Below are 17,293 nucleotides of genomic sequence, written 5' to 3' on the forward strand. Positions count from 1 at the left end.
GATGTAAGGGTGCCAATTTGGGACTGTCCCACTGAATACTAAAATCAAAACATATCATAAATAATGACATTTTTGCAACCCTACCAATCAACATGCTCACATTATCTTTTTATATCACCTTACCTATTACTATTATTTACTAACATTAAATTAAAAAGGAAAGCTCATGGAGAGAATCATTGCCCAGGTTATGATAGATTCACTCCATTTTTTGAAGATTGTTTTTTTTTTTACTTCAAAATAAGCAAAAACTAACAACTAAATAATTTGCCACGAGAAGAAGAATAATCAATGAGCTCTGTGTAACAGGCTACACCACCATGAGTCCTGCAATGGAGACAGATGACAGTAAGCGCGGGGCTCTTGTGTTTAGCGCTCGTTCTAGCTGCTGTCGCATGCTTGTGACGTTGGTAAACAGCTGAGTGGCCAGTGGCGGCTGCCGGGAAGAGGAAAGCATCACAGTATGGCTGGGGTGTCTGCCCGGAGCCGGGGCTGGTCCTCACTCTGCCGGCTTTACCTGCGTTACAGCGCCCTGAGTCCGAGCGCTGGGACTGGCTGTCATGGTAAGGAGCTGGGGGTCACTTTATTTAATTTACAGCCGAATAGGATTGGGCTACAGGCCCTCACCACTGACTTATACTGTCTGTCATCACTGCATTACTATACTGTATATACTATTACTGTATTAATACTAACAGTATGGGAATAGTGATAGCGCTCACAGTATGGGAATAGTGATAGCGCTCACAGTAGGGGAATAGTGAGAGCGCTCACAGTATGGGAATAGTGAGAGCGCTCACAGTATGGGAATAGTGAGAGCGCTCACAGTAGGGGAATAGTGAGAGCGCTCACAGTAGGGGAATAGTGAGAGCGCTCACAGTAGGGGAATAGTGAGAGCGCTCACAGTAGGGGAATAGTGAGAGCGCTCACAGTAGGGGAATAGTGAGAGCGCTCACAGTAGGGGAATAGTGAGAGCGCTCACAGTAGGGGAATAGTGAGAGCGCTCACAGTAGGGGAATAGTGAGAGCGCTCACAGTAGGGGAATAGTGAGAGCGCTCACAGTAGGGGAATAGTGAGAGCGCTCACAGTAGGGGAATAGTGAGAGCGCTCACAGTAGGGGAATAGTGAGAGCGCTCACAGTAGGGGAATAGTGAGAGCGCTCACAGTAGGGGAATAGTGAGAGCGCTCACAGTAGGGGAATAGTGAGAGCGCTCACAGTAGGGGAATAGTGAGAGCGCTCACAGTAGGGGAATAGTGAGAGCGCTCACAGTAGGGGAATAGTGAGAGCGCTCACAGTATGGGAATAGTGAGAGCGCTCACCGTATGGGAATAGTGAGAGCGCTCACCGTATGGGAATAGTGAGAGCGCTCACCGTATGGGAATAGTGAGAGCGCTCACCGTATGGTAATAGTGAGAGCGCTCACCGTATGGTAATAGTGAGAGCGCTCACCGTATGGGTATAGTGAGAGCGCTCACCGTATGGGAATAGTGAGAGCGCTCACCGTATGGGAATAGTGAGAGCGCTCACCGTATGGGAATAGTGAGAGCGCTCACCGTATGGGAATAGTGAGAGCGCTCACCGTATGGGAATAGTGAGAGCGCTCACCGTATGGGAATAGTGAGAGCGCTCACCGTATGGGAATAGTGAGAGCGCTCACCGTATGGGAATAGTGAGAGCGCTCACCGTATGGGAATAGTGAGAGCGCTCACCGTATGGGAATAGTGAGAGCGCTCACCGTATGGGAATAGTGAGAGCGCTCACCATATGAGAATAGTGAGAGCGCTCATAATATGAGAATAGTGATACTGCCCTTAGTATGGGACTAGTGATACTGCTCACAATATGGAAATAATATATAACAATAGAATTTCCTTTACTGTGTATCTTTTTACATTACAGAATTCTGTAGATGTTATAGTGCCAGGATGCCCTGGCACACTCCCAGAGTAATTTTGTCAAATTGTTTAACAGACACCTCGGTGCAATTTCCTGGTTTTAAATTGCAAAAGCAAACACGGTGTTTATTTAATCAAGCAACCAGGGTGCCAAAAAGATAGATCCAAATAGGTTTTAAAACTACAGCTCACATGATGCTTTGTCATTCTAAAGGCATGCAAAGCGTCAAAAGGATTTGTAGTTCTACAACATCTGAGGGTCTGCCTTTTGGGCATCCCTGGAATAGACCCTTTAATGTACACTTTAGACATTGTAAAAAAGTCATCTCATTTAATTAGTTATAGTGCTTGGAGTCCTCTGGCACTGTTCAGATTTAAACCATTTTTGGGCTGTGTAGTACAATACTAAATAAGTGTCTCTGATTACAGACAGCTCTGCCCTTTGTGGGGGTAAGGCTAAGGCAAGGATTACACACTTACTTTAGCCATACCATTTCATATCAACAATGGTACTGTGATAGACTGAAAGCAGTCTGTTGACACTCCTAGCCAGTTACAGCTACCCTTTCCTGCCATAGAAAGGGGACTTTTGGTTAGCATTAAAACTAGTTGAATACCAAAACCTTCAAATTTGAAAATACAAATGGAAGGATGACTCCAGATGTTATTACCTCGTGAGATGAAGCATCTAAAGTGCCAGGGTCACTAACTAAGTGTTTCTTATTCTAATGGTTATTGAAGAAGTATGCTAAAGTCTGTCAGTAGCCTTTTAACCATTAAATAGAAATCACAATTAAAATATTGAAGGAGGATATGGCAGAAGTATCTCTACCCTGTATCTAATGCCCTCTTTGTAGAATATGATAGGTCAGTGTGGTTTCTGGAATCCAGTTTACGGTCATGTGGAATTGTTCTAATCTGCCAGTACCTTCTCTCTTTGTTTGAACTAGAATGAACCCATACAACACATTGCATTACCTGTGTGTGTTGAACGTGTTTCTCTATGCATTTGCTGCATTATTCTAAGGAAATTTCCAATTGAATACTGTCAGAATGCACAAATGTATACATTGTTTTCTATAAGCAATTTTTTTGATGATTATGATTTCGTATTGTGAAACATTAAAACAAGGAAAACAACAAGAAGTTTAGAGACATAAGTGTACTGATATAAATCGCAAATGCCATTTTAAAGCAGCACTGTTACCCCACCTGCCAAAGGAGTATTTCATAAAGATAACATCTTTATGAAATACTCATATTGACTGATTTGTAATTTCACTGAAATTCCAACTCAGTCAAAAGTTAGGTGAGGCAAAGTTGGGACACATTATGCAAAGTCACCAGACTCTGACAGATCTGCTTTAAACTGCTTTAAAATCAGGTGATAAAACCTCAGCTTTCAGACTATTACAGAGTGTAGTGTAATTCTTAAAGGGACATTGTAGTCAACCATACCACTTCATCTCGTTTAAAGTGGTCTGGGTGCAGTGTCCCAGTCCCCTTCTCTGCAATTTAAAACATTTCTATTTTAGAGAAACTGTAATGTTTACAGTGCAGGGTTAAGACTGGCTCTAATGGCTTTCTCCCAGACTGCAACTACAGGCACGTCCTGGCCTTTCGCACATTTGGACGTCCTCCTCCTTTGCATGTGGACGTCCAGCGTCTTGCAAGTGAATGGTTTACTATGGGAAAGGCCTAATGCATGCACATTAGGTACCCTCATCGCCGTCATTTCAGAGTAAACGCAGAGCGATCCAGAGTAAGGGTCCCACGGCGCTGGAATCAGGTAAGTGAAAAAAGACAGAGGGACACTATAGTGTTGGGATTACAGTTTTGTATTGCTAACACTATAGTCTTCTTTTAAATAATGAGTTTTGCATTCTGTTTGTTTTGTAATCCATACTGTGAAAGAGAAATGGAAATAGTGGTAAAAAAAAAGGGGGGGTTGTAGCTTACAAATGTATGTGTTTGAGTCCCTGTGACCCATGGATTATAGAGCAGGTACATAACTACACAACAAAGGCTATGCTTGTGTGATCTATCATCATGGTGAATCATAGGGTATATAACATACCTAAATATTGGGCAAAGGTTGATGAATAATTTCACTCAAGTTCTCAGGTGTATGTGGATCTTCCTACTAATGAAGTCTAGGCACATTTTCCAAGTATTCAGATAATGTTCTGAGTGAATCAGAAGAGAAACAGCAAGCTCCTCCAGTCCCCTAATTTCTCACATTTGTGCTAACTTTTGTTCGAATGGTGGGGCCAGACCTTAAAAGTTGCTTGCCTCTGCAAGTCTGGAGTGTCCATGAAAAATTGGAATTCTAGTAGCCAGGGCTAAATCTTTTTTTTTACCAATGGCTAGTGGCATGTGCACTTGAGCCCTGGTCAGAGCTGAGGATCAGGATGTTTTCAGGAGCCAGGATACAGATACAGGATGGTTTCAGGAGCCAGCATCACAAGTCTTATGTCAGAACACTGACTTCACAGGATACAGGATTTCTATGTCAGAACACTGATTTCAATATAAAGGCCATGTAAAGAGTTGGGTGTGGCCTTTTATAGCAGACTTGGAAGATCATATAGGCAGGTGATAGAAACTGAGGATTGACTAGTGTTTAGGGAGGCCACTAGAGACGAGAAACAGGTATTGCAGCAATAAAACAAAACAATACCTTGGTTGTCAGGATAGGATCCTGACACCAGCCTTTCGTATCTGCTCGGAGTGTGTTGAGCAAAGGAAGAAAGTTTAACTGAGATCTGAAAGACTTTACGTACAGTTGTGCGCAAATGTTTGCATACCCTTGGATAATTGGTAATATATGTACCAGTTTTAAGGAAAACATGAGTGAGCAGGCAAAACACATTTTTTTTTTTTTTATTTCTTATGGGATTCATATTCAGTGATGGGTTATAACAGAATGGCACAATCATAAAACAATACATGGCAAAACAAAAAAAAAGACACCTGTTCAAAAGTCTGCATACCAATAATACTGTGTATTGCCCCCTTTAGCATCAATGACAGCGTGCAGTCTTTGTAATAGTTGTCTATGAGGCCCCTAATTCTTGCAGATGGTATAGCTGCCCATTCATCTTGACAAAATGCCTCCAGGTCATGCAAAATCTTTGGTCGTCTTGCATTAACCGCATGTTTGAGATGTCCCCAGAGGGGCTTGATGATATTAAAGTCAGGAGACTGTAATGGCCACTTCAGAACCTTCACCTTTTTCTGCTGTAACCACTGGAGGGTCAACTTGGCCTTGTGCTTAGGGTCATTTTCATGCTGAAATGTCCACGAGCGCCCCATGCGCAGCCTTCGTACAGGAGAATGCAAATTGTTTGCCAGTATTTTCTGTTAACATGTTCACAAGGTCCCCTGTGCCATTAGAGCTCACTACCCCCCCCCCCAAAAAAAAAAACACATCAGTGAGCCACCACCATGCTTCACAGTGGGGATGGTATTCTTTTCACTATAGGCCTTGTTAAACCCTCTCCAAACATAGTGCTTATGGTTGTGACCATAAAGCTCTATTTTGGTCTCATCACTCCAAATTACAGTGTGCCAGAAGCTGTGCGGTGTTGGTGTTGCTGGGCATATTGTAACCAGGCTTTTTTTCTGGCATTGGCGCAGTGAAGGCTTCTTCCTGGCAACTCGACCATGCAGCTTATTTTTGTCAAAGTATCGTCGTATTGTGCTCTTTGAAACAACCACAACGTCTTTTTCCAGAGCTGCCTGTATTTCTCCTGAGGTTACCTGTGGGTTTTTCTTTGTATCCCAAACAATTCTTCTGGCAGTTGTGGCTGAAATCTTTCTTGGTCTACCTGACCTTGGCTTGGTATCTAGAGATCCCAACATTTTTAACTTCTTAATAATTGATTGAACAATACTGACTGGCATTTTCAAGGCTTTTGGTATCTTTTTATTTCCATTTCTATCTTTATAAAGTTCCATTACCTTGTTACGCAGGTCTTTTGACAGTTCTTTTCTACTCTCTATGGCTCAGTATATAGCCTGCTCAGTGCACCCACGTGAGAACGAACAAACTCATTGGCCATTTATGCACAGAAACTAATTGAAATATAAAAAGCCACAGGTGTGGGAAATTAACCTTTCATTGCCTTTTTAACTCGTGTTTGTCACCTTGTGTGTCTGTAACAAGGCCAAACATTCAAAGGTATGTAAACTTTTGATCAGGGCCATTTAGGTGATTTCTGTTCTCATTAAATGGCTTCATGTGATCACTATCCTTCAATAAAGTACTTTTTTTTTTTGTATGGTTAGTCATATTTTCTAAATCATTGCCAAAATGTCACAATTTCTACCAGGCTATGCAAACTTTTGAGCACAACTGTACCTTTGCATTCTAGTTTGGTTTTATTGGCTTTAGCGTTAACATGAGCCAAAGCAGCAACTGGGGACTGCCCTACCCCTGTCTAGTTCTGTTGTCTATGACCACTTGCTTTGTTAACTAACCAGTGGCTCCTTTTTTTTTTTTTTTTTGCAGTAGGGCAAATGTAGAGGATGCTTATAGAGCAAGTTAATATTCTCTCTTTTTTGGAGCACTGACTGCATGAATGGTTGGGTCACCTGGTCAAATGCTTTTTCGTCATCGGCACAAATGAGGAGCAAGAGCCACCTATGAATCTTGCCAGAGTGCCGGATCTGTAGCCCCCTGTAAACTGAGTGGACAAGTGTTGGCAAGACCTGCTTCAGTTGTAAATAGTGAGTTTAGACAAAATGAAAACATAATAAAAAATCTAAATTAAGTTTATTACATTAGTAAAATTCTTAATCAAGTAATAAAAATGATTGAGCAAAGTTATATACAAAACAATGTGTAGATTCCATTATTCCCTGTATAAAAGGTTTGTGGTTTCTGTACTAAATGAATGCTTGTAGGGTAAGTAAAAATTGAATAAATCACTTTGACCTTATCTATGGAACTTTATTGGAGAAAATAACCTCCCTGTATAGTTCATTAAGCAATGCTTGGTCTAAATAGTATCACTAGAGGGTCCTAGAACAACAATTTCCAGGGCCAAACTCTAAAAATTAAAAGTGGAGAAAATATCAGTCACTGTGTTGTTGCGGTTTGGTGGGAGATGTTTGAGTCCGGAGAGGATGGTGTCATTTTGTCTGAGGTGGCAGAGCTGTGTAAAGAAACAGGAGAAAATTGAGTTTTACAATTCACCTCTGTTATTTTAAAATACTGCAGCAAGAAGAAAGGAGTAGTCAAATGTCAAACAAATTTCATAAATCCACTTGAATGACATGCCATGTAATTGGAATATTTGTAGGCACCCAGGAGTGTATTTAAAGGATAATGTGTTTAAAAAAAAAAAAATTAAATATGTATAGCTACCTAGACAAGAGGGAACGAGCAGCCAGTGATACAAAAGATTCAATATAACTGGTATTATGAAGCTTAGTATTTGTGGAGAAAGTAAACAAACACATTTATAGAGCTTAATACAAATTCACCGACAATAATTAACCCCAGGCTTAACCCAAGTCCTATCCTAATGTATGATTAAAATAAACCATTCATGTGATTTTTGGCAAATTGAAGCGGATGTTCATTTGAACGTTTCCTTTTTTTTCTGAATGGCCTTTTATAGTCTTGTTTAGACCATGAAATAAATGTAATTACACGTGTAAATACCCAGTCATACGATTGGTGATACTAATTGTTCACTGTATGCTGGAATTCATTTGTACTCATTAACTTAGTTCATAAGCAGTGTCTGTATGTTTGTAATAAATCAATTTCCTATAATACATCTTTAGTGTTTTTGTGCTTTCTGACTTGATGGGCATAACATTTCAGATATTATATATATATATATATATATATATATATATATATATATATATATATATATATATATATATATATATATATATAAAATTATAATATTGTTAGTATTATTATTGTCATTGTCCTATTTTGAGAGAAAATCTCAAATCTGTATTTAAGTGAAAGATGTAGCAAGCATTCAAACTTTTATTTAAAGGAACACTTTGTAATAAATCAATTTCCTATAATACATCTTTAGTTTTTTTTGTGCTTTCTGACTTGATGGGCATAACATTTCAGATATTTTTATATATATATATATAAAATTATATTATATTAGTATTATTATTGTCATTGTCCTATTTTGAGAAAAAATCTCAAATCTGTATTTAAGTGAAAGATGTAGCAAGCATTCAAACTTTTATTTAAAGGAACACTATAGGGTTTAGGAACACAAACGTATTTCCTATTGTGTTAAAACACCATCTAGCCCCCCTGGCCCCCCGTTGCCTTCCTTAATATAGTAAAATCTTATGTGTATTCCTACTGCCTCTGCCCCTGATGTGCCTGCTTGGCTGACATCATCAGAAGTGATTATGTGAACCAATCACAATGCTTTCCCATAGAATTGGCTGAGATTGTCAAGGAGGCAAATCGGGGGCAGAGCCAAACGCAGCCCTAGTCAATCCGCATCTCCTCATAGAGGTGCATTTAATCAATTCAGTGTCTCCATGCAGAGGGTGGAGGCACTGAATGCAGCACTGCCACTGGAAGCACCTCTAGTAACCATCTGAGGAGTGGCCAGTGGAGTTATCACTAGGCTGTAATGTAAACACTGCATTTTCTCTGAAAAGACCGTGTTTACTGCAAAAATCCTGAAGGGACTGATTATACTCATCAGAGCAAATACAATATGGTGACTATAATAACGCTCCGACACAGCATTCTGCTTGTGGGAGGAGTGAAGATCATTACTCACCACCGAACCACCAGGGTTGCCAGTGTCCCCCACTCCCACCAAAGGTAAGAAGGGTGGGAGGAAATTTAAGCTTTTTTTTTAAATTTATTTATTTTTATTTATTTAATTTATTTAATTTTAAATAAACATAACAAAGAAAAAATCCCTTTTCCCTATGTACCCCCATGCCCCCCACACTCACACAGCACCCTTATCACACTGCACCCTTTTCTCTCACACACACAGCACCCTTCTCTCTCTCACACACACACAGCACCCTTCTCTCTCTCTCACACACACAGCACCCTTCTCTCTCTCTCACATACACGGCACCCTTCTCTCTCTCTCACATACACGGCACTCTTCTCACACACGCGGCACCACTCTCACGCAGCACCCTTCTCACACTGCACTCCTCACACACACACACACACACACACACACACACACACTGCACCCCTCACTGCTGTCCGTCTGTGTGTTTTCAGCAGTCTGTCTGTGTATGTATTCAGCAGTCTGTCTGTGTGTGTATTATGCAGTCTGTTTATGCATTTAGCAGTCTGTGTGTGTATTCTGCATTCTGTATGTGTGTATTCAGCCGTCCGTGTGTGTGTATATAGCAGTCCTTGTGTGTGTATTCAGAAGTCTGTGTTTGTAATGTCTGAATGTATTGCATTTGTTGGAAGTACCAATAAATATAAGTGCAATTTTATCGATAATTTACATTTTTATTCCTGTGACTGGTTGTGTAGGCAGGGCCCCAGTGCACTGCTTTGCTTGGGGGCCCATAATGTGGTTAAGATGGCACTGAACACAATTATCTCCAAGGCCCAGAGATGGCTGGGAGGAGCTTGTGTTGAATACGATGGAGACCCTCTGCTGGGGTCTGTGCATAACAGTCAGTTGTACTCCCAGAACTATGTGTCGTGTAGTTACTGGGAGGGAAAAGGGCTAATCACTGCTCAGCACCTTGTTCCAGCTTGTGGAGGATTCGGCGGTGAAAGTCCTTATAAGGACTAGAGCTCCCAGTACTGTGTGTTGTCCAGTCCCTGGGAGGGAATAGAGCTAGTCCCCCTATCCTGTTCCAGGGCGGAGAGGCTCCAGGAGCACCCCAGTCAAGCCACAGCGACTGGGGCAGAAGCGCTGAGGTTTTCCCCTGTTCCAGCTAGGAAGCGGTCCTTGGCGGGGGTACCCAGCCAGGGTACAGGGAGCTCCGCTACAGACTCCTATGTGGTTGGATACAATTATGATTTAATTTTGACAGTATTTACTTAAAGTAGGCGTTAAAGGAACACTTGGTTAAATGTCCTTTTATTTGTATTTTAACTATTTAGTAGATATAGACCTAAAGAAAACCTGCATGTATGTAACCTGCATGTTTTCTTTGAGGAGATATTAAATAGCTTGTAAACGCTGCAGACCTGATGCGAGACCCCCACTTTTTGACACAGTCTTTATCTGTGCTGGGGCAATGACCATTGAGAAAACTCTCTGCTGGAGCTGTGAGCATGCGATTGTGATCTTCCAATGCTTCTCAATAAACTGTAGTACAAGCGAGCTTTAGACCAGTGTACTTGACGTTTTCATTGGCTTTGGGGAGAAAACAAAATTGGATGAAAACATCCCTGGTTGTCACTCAAATGTTTCTATCCCAATTATAAAAGTGCACATTTATATTGAAATCAGCAGTTTTATAAATGGCAAAAAAATTTAAACACGTTAAAGGGACACTATAGTCACACAGACCACTTCTGCTCATTAAAGTGGTATGCATGCAGTATCCCAACCCCACTTAGTCCTGCAAAGGCGCTTCCTGGTTGCTAACAGATCTTTGGTCAATTACACTCATCAGTAAAATCCGTCCCCGTCCCCCCTTCGAGGGACATCGGCGCTGGCATCAGGTATGTGACTAAAGGTTTTTTTAACCCTTTACATGCTGGGGGGGACCAGAGGACACTATAGTGTTAGGGATAGAGATTTGTATTCCTTACACTATAGAATCCCTTTAAGTACTTCTGCAAGCTCTGAGGTTCTTAAAGGGACACTCTAGGCACCCAGACCACTTCTGCCCATTGGAGTGGTCTGGGTGCCAACTCCCACTGCCCTTAACACTGCAAGTGTAATTATTGCAGTTTTCATAAACTGCAATATTTACCTTGCAGGGTTAACTCCTCCTCTAGTGGCCATTAGAGGGCACTTCCGTGATTATAGCACGCGTCGCTGGACGTCCTTACGCTATGTGAGGACCTCCAGCGTTGCTGAAATCCCCATTGAAAGCATTTTTCAATGCTTTCCTATGGGGAGGTGTAATGCACGTGCGTGACATTGCTGCGCATGCGCATTAGGTCTCCCCCGCCTGGCGGCCGCGCATGTGCAATAGGTCTCCTCCGCCAGATGTCGGCGGGGGAGGAGTGTGGGCGAACCCTAACCCAGTGCCGAGGGACATCTGCACTGGATACAGGTAAGTCACTGAAGGGGTTTTAACCCCTTCAGCAACTTGGGGTGGGAGGGAGAAGGGACCTGCAGTGCCAGAAAAACTGTTTGTTTTCCTTGCACTGGAGAGTCCCTTTTAATGTGTGTTATGTGCTCCTGTAATGTATAATTGTAATAACATCAATCATGTTGGTGGAGCCTTTCACCTGTCACTCCTAGGCTAAGCCCAGGGGATCTAGAGGCCACTAGTCGGAGAATTCCATGTCACAGTAACTGGTCAGTTTACACATTTTTAACCCTTTCACAGCTGTGTTTGGGGGAAAGGTAGTAGAAGGTCTATAAATCTGGTGTTCTACTAATTAATGGGGTTCTAGAGACCGACACATTTTATTCTTCATTTGTTTGGCTTCCTTCATGTGGTTTGTAGTATCCGGAATCTTCATGTCTACTTTGTAACTCTGCTATATTTTTTATATGTATTTATTTTTAAATATGTCCAGAATGTTTCCTTGCATTATTTTCACTTTGTGTGAGGGTGGGTCTTTGGAGTTTAACGATTAACTTAGTGAGAAATACTAGACTTGACTGGATAAGGTGAGCCACTATCAAGAACTGGGCAAAGGTTGATTAGCCAAGCAAATGGATCAGTATACGTAAGTGCACAAGTAACAGCACATTCAAAGATAAATGCTAGGCACTATAATCACTACAGCATGCTTTATTGGTTATGGTGTCAGCAGTCTCTCGGCTCAGTCTTTTAGTTATCTGTCAAACCATTAAGCAAGTATACTTGGTGCTAAATAACTCCATAGCTATACATTTGCCATCATATGCCCGAAACTAAACCCCTATAGGTTAAGACTTTGCACTACATATGCAGCGTAATATGAAGTTCAGTAGAAGGTGTTGCAGGCTAAAAAATCATGGTCCTCAATATTATCTATGATACATTTTTCTTCAGATATTTGGGCATCTATAATGGGTCAGCATTTCTATTTAATTTTATTTTACAAATCATATATATTTTTTTTCATTCTTCATTTTGATGTGCATAGTTTGACAAATAAGGCACGTACAAATAAAATGACAAGGAAGAAAACAGGAGTGGTCACAGTTGGGGCGGATGGAAAGGTTAAGGAGAGGTGTATAACAAGCGTAACTATGTGGAACAGTAAATATGTTCGCCATTTTGCTAATGTGCTTTGGAACCACTTTTATTTGTTCTATAATTATAAAATCTGAAATATAAAGTTCATGTTAAGGAGTATTGCTTTGATATATTTTTGCTTACTCTCCTACAGGTTGGCGAAATGCAGCGGGAAGCAGACGCGTTCTGTTTTGGCTGCCTTCAAGTCATTTGCCCGTTCAAGCACATGTAAGGCTTTATTCAGATGATCGGAAAGCTGGCGGGGAATCCAAACAGCCCACTACAGAGGGCTCTGTAAATAAATCTACAACAGGTATTTTTTTTATGCAATGTCCTGTAAAGGTACTCCTTGACGACCAACACAACATATATGCATTTTATAGCTTTTAGTCTACATAATGTCAAAGTCAGACTCCCTAACTTGCAAACAGTGAGGCAAGTATAACCCTATAAACAATAATAACATATCGGGCCTCAGAGTGGCTGCACTTAACCCCTTCCCGACCGCGGACGTATCGGGTACTTCCGACAAAAAATGTTCCTTAAGGACCGCGGACGTACCTGATATGGCGACGGCTAATTTGAGTGCCTCAAGTGATCATAATCGCTTCCAGCCACTCTGATGGTATTGCAGTGATGCCTCGATGTCGAGGCATCGTGCAATACCTCTCCTTACTGCCAGACGCCGGTTGATTGCTCCCCCTGGAGTGATCACTTCCGGGTTGCTCCACCACATGGTGCCCGGCAGTCAAGCAGAGCATCGGAAATCATCGGTCAAGGCACTCGGTGAAGAATAAAAAAATAAAATATATATATATATATTAAATGTATTAAATGTATTGACTTTCCCCCCATGTAGCTCCCAAGATGGTGCTGCCTTTCTAAAGGCAGTGCATCATGGGGCTTCTGGGGGGGGGGGGGAGTATCCCTAGTCTGCCTCATCATAGTGACAGTTGGCAGTTAAGTACAGAGACAAGAAGGATGTGTACCTTCTTAACACCATCCACACTTTGAGGACCGTGGAGGTCTCTGTACGTGTCAGAGCTGAGAGCACAAGGAAGCCAGTGTGCATCAAGGCCTATAACCGGCAAATGGGTGGGGTTGATCTGGCAGATCAGCTGCTGCAGCCCTACCTAATTATACGGAAGACAAGGGCCTGGTACAAAAAGGGTGCAATATACTGAATGCAGATTGCAAAACACAACGCTTTTTTGTTGTTGGGGTGTTCTTTGGCAGTAACTCCTAACAGGAGCTGAGAATCCATGCCTAAAGTACAATGTGAGAGAAAAATAACACAAAAAAACGACTACCCAAAAGTTTGGCAAAGACTGGTGGTAGATTTAGTGCATGGAAAGTGTTAAAATAACACCATTTGAAATACCCTAGGGTGTCTTCTTTTCAAAAATATTAGGTTTGACGGGGGTAAATTACATTGTCCGGCTTCAAAAATATCCCAAATAGGGGGGGCGGAGCCGAGCCACGAAGCGGAGAAGTCGCATGGGACTGGAGCTCCCGTGGGAAAAGCAAACTTTCACCCATTTCGGCCCATTAAACCTCTCACAAACCATCACTGGTGAAAGGGAGAGCCGGCAGAACCGATATGGGGCGTAAATCTAAAAAAGCAAAACCCGATCAGCCGAGGCAGAGCCAAGATATCGGGGCTCTTTGGAGACAGCCCCGCGAGGCGGCAAGGCCCAAAATGGCCGACCACACTGACACATACTCCGACTACTCGGACGATTTCTATCAAGAAGGAGAAGTCCCAATGACCACGCACTTACCTGCACCGGGGAATACACCTCCAGACCCGGACAACGCTCCGGTGACCACTGCAGTACTAAAAACCCTGTTGGCGGGCCTCCAGACCACACTACAGGCGGACATGGCTTCCCTACGCACGGAGCTACAAGGCATGAACGGCAGGCTGGGAACCCTGGAAAACGCCTCTGTGGCGCGAGACGCGCAAATCACCGCAATGCAGGCGGAAATTACTAACCTACAACTCAAAAACGAGGAATACGATCGAAGGTTCACCGCCGCTGAGGAAGAGCGCAGGGCCACCAATATAAAGGTACGGGGGCTGCCGGAGGATATACCGGCAGAGGAGCTGCCACACTTAGTCCGCAGGCTCCTTACGGAATTACTCACACCGAAACAGTCTAAAAGCATCCCAGTTGAATCCGTATTCCGGGTCCCAAAACCGGCTAGAGCCCCGGCTTCTGCAACCCGTGATCTCATAGTCCGTTTCCACCACCGCAAGGACAAGGCCACACTCCAGGCAGCACTTAAAAACAGAACTCAGGTTTTGTTCGAGGGTCATTCATTAACTTTCTTCGCCGATGTGACTGGCGGCACACTAGCATGGAGGGGGACCCTGAAGCCATTCACTACCCTCCTCAGACAACGGGACATCAAATACAGGTGGCGCTTTGACCGATCGTTAATTGTCAGGAAAGGGGAAGACAGCCATGTGGTGCACTCGATGCAGGACGCAAGAAACATACAGCACATTTTGGGCCTACCCCAAGATGCGATCCCTGGACCGGTACACCAAGAGAACCCACGCCAGCAACACAGATGGGACCCAGTGCGCTCCAAAATATTTGTACCACGCGGACCAGAACAGACCACCGCCGAAGATAACGGCACTTAAAGGGGCCCTGAAGTCTTTCCAAATGCAGATCACTCTGAACGGGACTATGGGCCACTCGGCCGCACTAGAACACTATGACATTTTACGCGGGCCACTTAAGCTCAAGTGTCCTTATTGTTGCTCTAATGTGAACTTTAATAATGCTCATTAATTGTACTGCACATGTCCACACACTACAGCTCACTTAGGCATACGCCCATACCGGCACCTCACCTGATCCAAACTACTCTCAAACGCACCTAGACATACGTGGGGCTCCTTCCCTCCCCCCCCTCCCCGATCGTGGGGGGGGGGGGGGGGGGAGCGGCGAGGCAGTAACCAGGTACCGCATACCCAATTTTGCAGTCAGTGACACGTCTGAGCACAACTAGAAATACTTCATAATTTCTACAATCATTACATAGTTTTATACCATGTATTATCGTATTATATTATATAGTCTAGAGACGTCTCTTTACCACGAGCACACTTTCTATTTAAGTTAAAACACACGATATCAAGAGGTTAACAAGTTAGAATCTTTGTTATGTTTTATTTCAATGTAACCTATATACATTCAAATCTCGCTTGCCCATTAATGGCCTAGCACACAATGAGCTGGATGTTACCTGGGCAACTGAACCAACGTGATACTCTCGTTTACTCAAGGCTAATCGCCTAGCTGTAGTTTATATATAGTACTTCATTTATTAACTATCAAACCTATTACTGTGTTCTTCAAAGGAACTAAAAAAAAAAAAAAATTTTTGTGCAATTCCCACCGGCCACTGTATCACTAGCATGTATCTCAGTTTTAATGCATGCTGTTGTGGCGTATGTGACTCGTATGTACTATCTTGCACTCCAAAAATAAAGAATTATAAAAAAAAAAAAATATCCCAAGTAGGACATGGGTGCATGATGACCAGCTGTGAAAATTCCAAGTTTGAAAACAGGAATGCGCACCCTCCAAATTAGGTCTTTTAACCCCCAGAGAACCCGACACACTTGTACATTGGTGGTATCACTGTAATCAGGAGATGTTGCTGAACACATTGGGGTGTTCTCTGGCAGTAACCCTTAAAGTTCTCAAAGAAGGGCTACTAAACTGGGTCATGGATTGCAGGATAAAACTTACCAGGAAAGGTTAAAGGATCTTAACATGTATAGCATGGAGGAAAGACGAGACAGGGGGGATATGATAGAAACATTTAAATACATAAAGGGAATCAACACAGTAAAGGAGGAGACTATATTTAAAAGAAGAAAAACTACCACAACCAGAGGACAGAGTCTTAAATTAGAGGGACAAAGGTTTAAAAATAATATCAGGAAGTATTACTTTACTGAGAGGGTAGTGGATGCATGGAATAGCCTTCCAGCTGAAGTGGTAGAGGTTAACACAGTAAAGGAGTTTAAGCATGCGTGGGATAGGCATAAGGCTATCCTAACTATAAGATAAGGCCAGGGACTAATGAAAGTATTTAGAAAACTGGGCAGACTAGATGGGCTGAATGGTTCTTATCTGCCGTCACATTCTATGTTTCTATGTTTCTATGTATTCTTAAATTGCTATGTGTGTCAAAAAACTCACCAATTATTATTATTTTTTTTAATTTGGCATAGATTGGTGGCAAAATGGTTGCATGGAAAGAGTCAAAATACCCCAAGTTTAATACCTCTGGTTGTCTTCTTAGAAAAAATATATACATGTGAAGGGTTATTCAGGGATATCTGACAGATACCAGTGTTACAATGTAACTTGCGTTAATTTAAAAAAAAAAAAAATGGTTTGGAAATAGCAAAGTGTTACTTGTACTTATTGCCCTATAACTTGCAAGAAAAAATCTAAGGACATGTTAACATTGGGTATTTCTAAAACCAAGACAAAATTTGGAAACTATGTAGCATGGGTGTTTTTTGGCGGTTGTAGATGCGCAAAAGATTTTGGGGGTCAAAGTTAGAAAAAGAGTGTTTTATTTTTTTGATTTTTTTTTTTTTTACATTTTTTTCATCATATTTTATAATTTTTTTTAATAGTAAATAATAGGATATCAACAAAATAAAGTGTCAGCGCTATACTTGAAAACATAATTTAGGTGATCACTCTCAATCTGAAGTAAAACACTTATAAATGCACTTATAAAATAAAATACAATAAAACAGACCAGCATAAATGTAGTACTCAAATGATCATAAAAAGTCTTGCTATAGGGTCCAATAAATATTGGGTGATGATCTTTTACAGGGTTAAGATTAGTCTTGCAGCTATGTCAAAGCATATGTAGGTACATTGTTGCACTGTGGGCTTTTAACCTTGAAATGATACAAAAAGACCTATCATAGGTAATACTGCAATTTAATCAAGTTAACATACAAAACCCTTCCCCCAAATTAAAGACCCTTACATCAGCAAGTTGT

The 17,293-nt window shown here is 41.9% G+C and overlaps 1 protein-coding gene across 1 annotated transcript in view; it reads left to right on the top strand.

The window, feature by feature from the left end:
* The first annotated feature begins 415 nt into the window (after positions 1–415).
* SLC30A9 (solute carrier family 30 member 9) overlaps positions 416–17,293 on the top strand; it is a 103,158-nt gene continuing 86,280 nt past the window's right edge. Inside the window, exons 1-2 of the mRNA XM_063457909.1 lie at positions 416–563; positions 12,395–12,553. Coding sequence (XP_063313979.1) covers positions 464–563; positions 12,395–12,553 — 259 coding nt within the window. The 5' untranslated portion in view covers positions 416–463. The remainder of the gene's footprint in view (positions 564–12,394; positions 12,554–17,293) is intronic.

This window comes from Pelobates fuscus, chromosome 6 (assembly GCF_036172605.1).
Source record: "Pelobates fuscus isolate aPelFus1 chromosome 6, aPelFus1.pri, whole genome shotgun sequence".
Classification (NCBI taxonomy): Eukaryota; Metazoa; Chordata; class Amphibia; order Anura; family Pelobatidae; genus Pelobates; species Pelobates fuscus.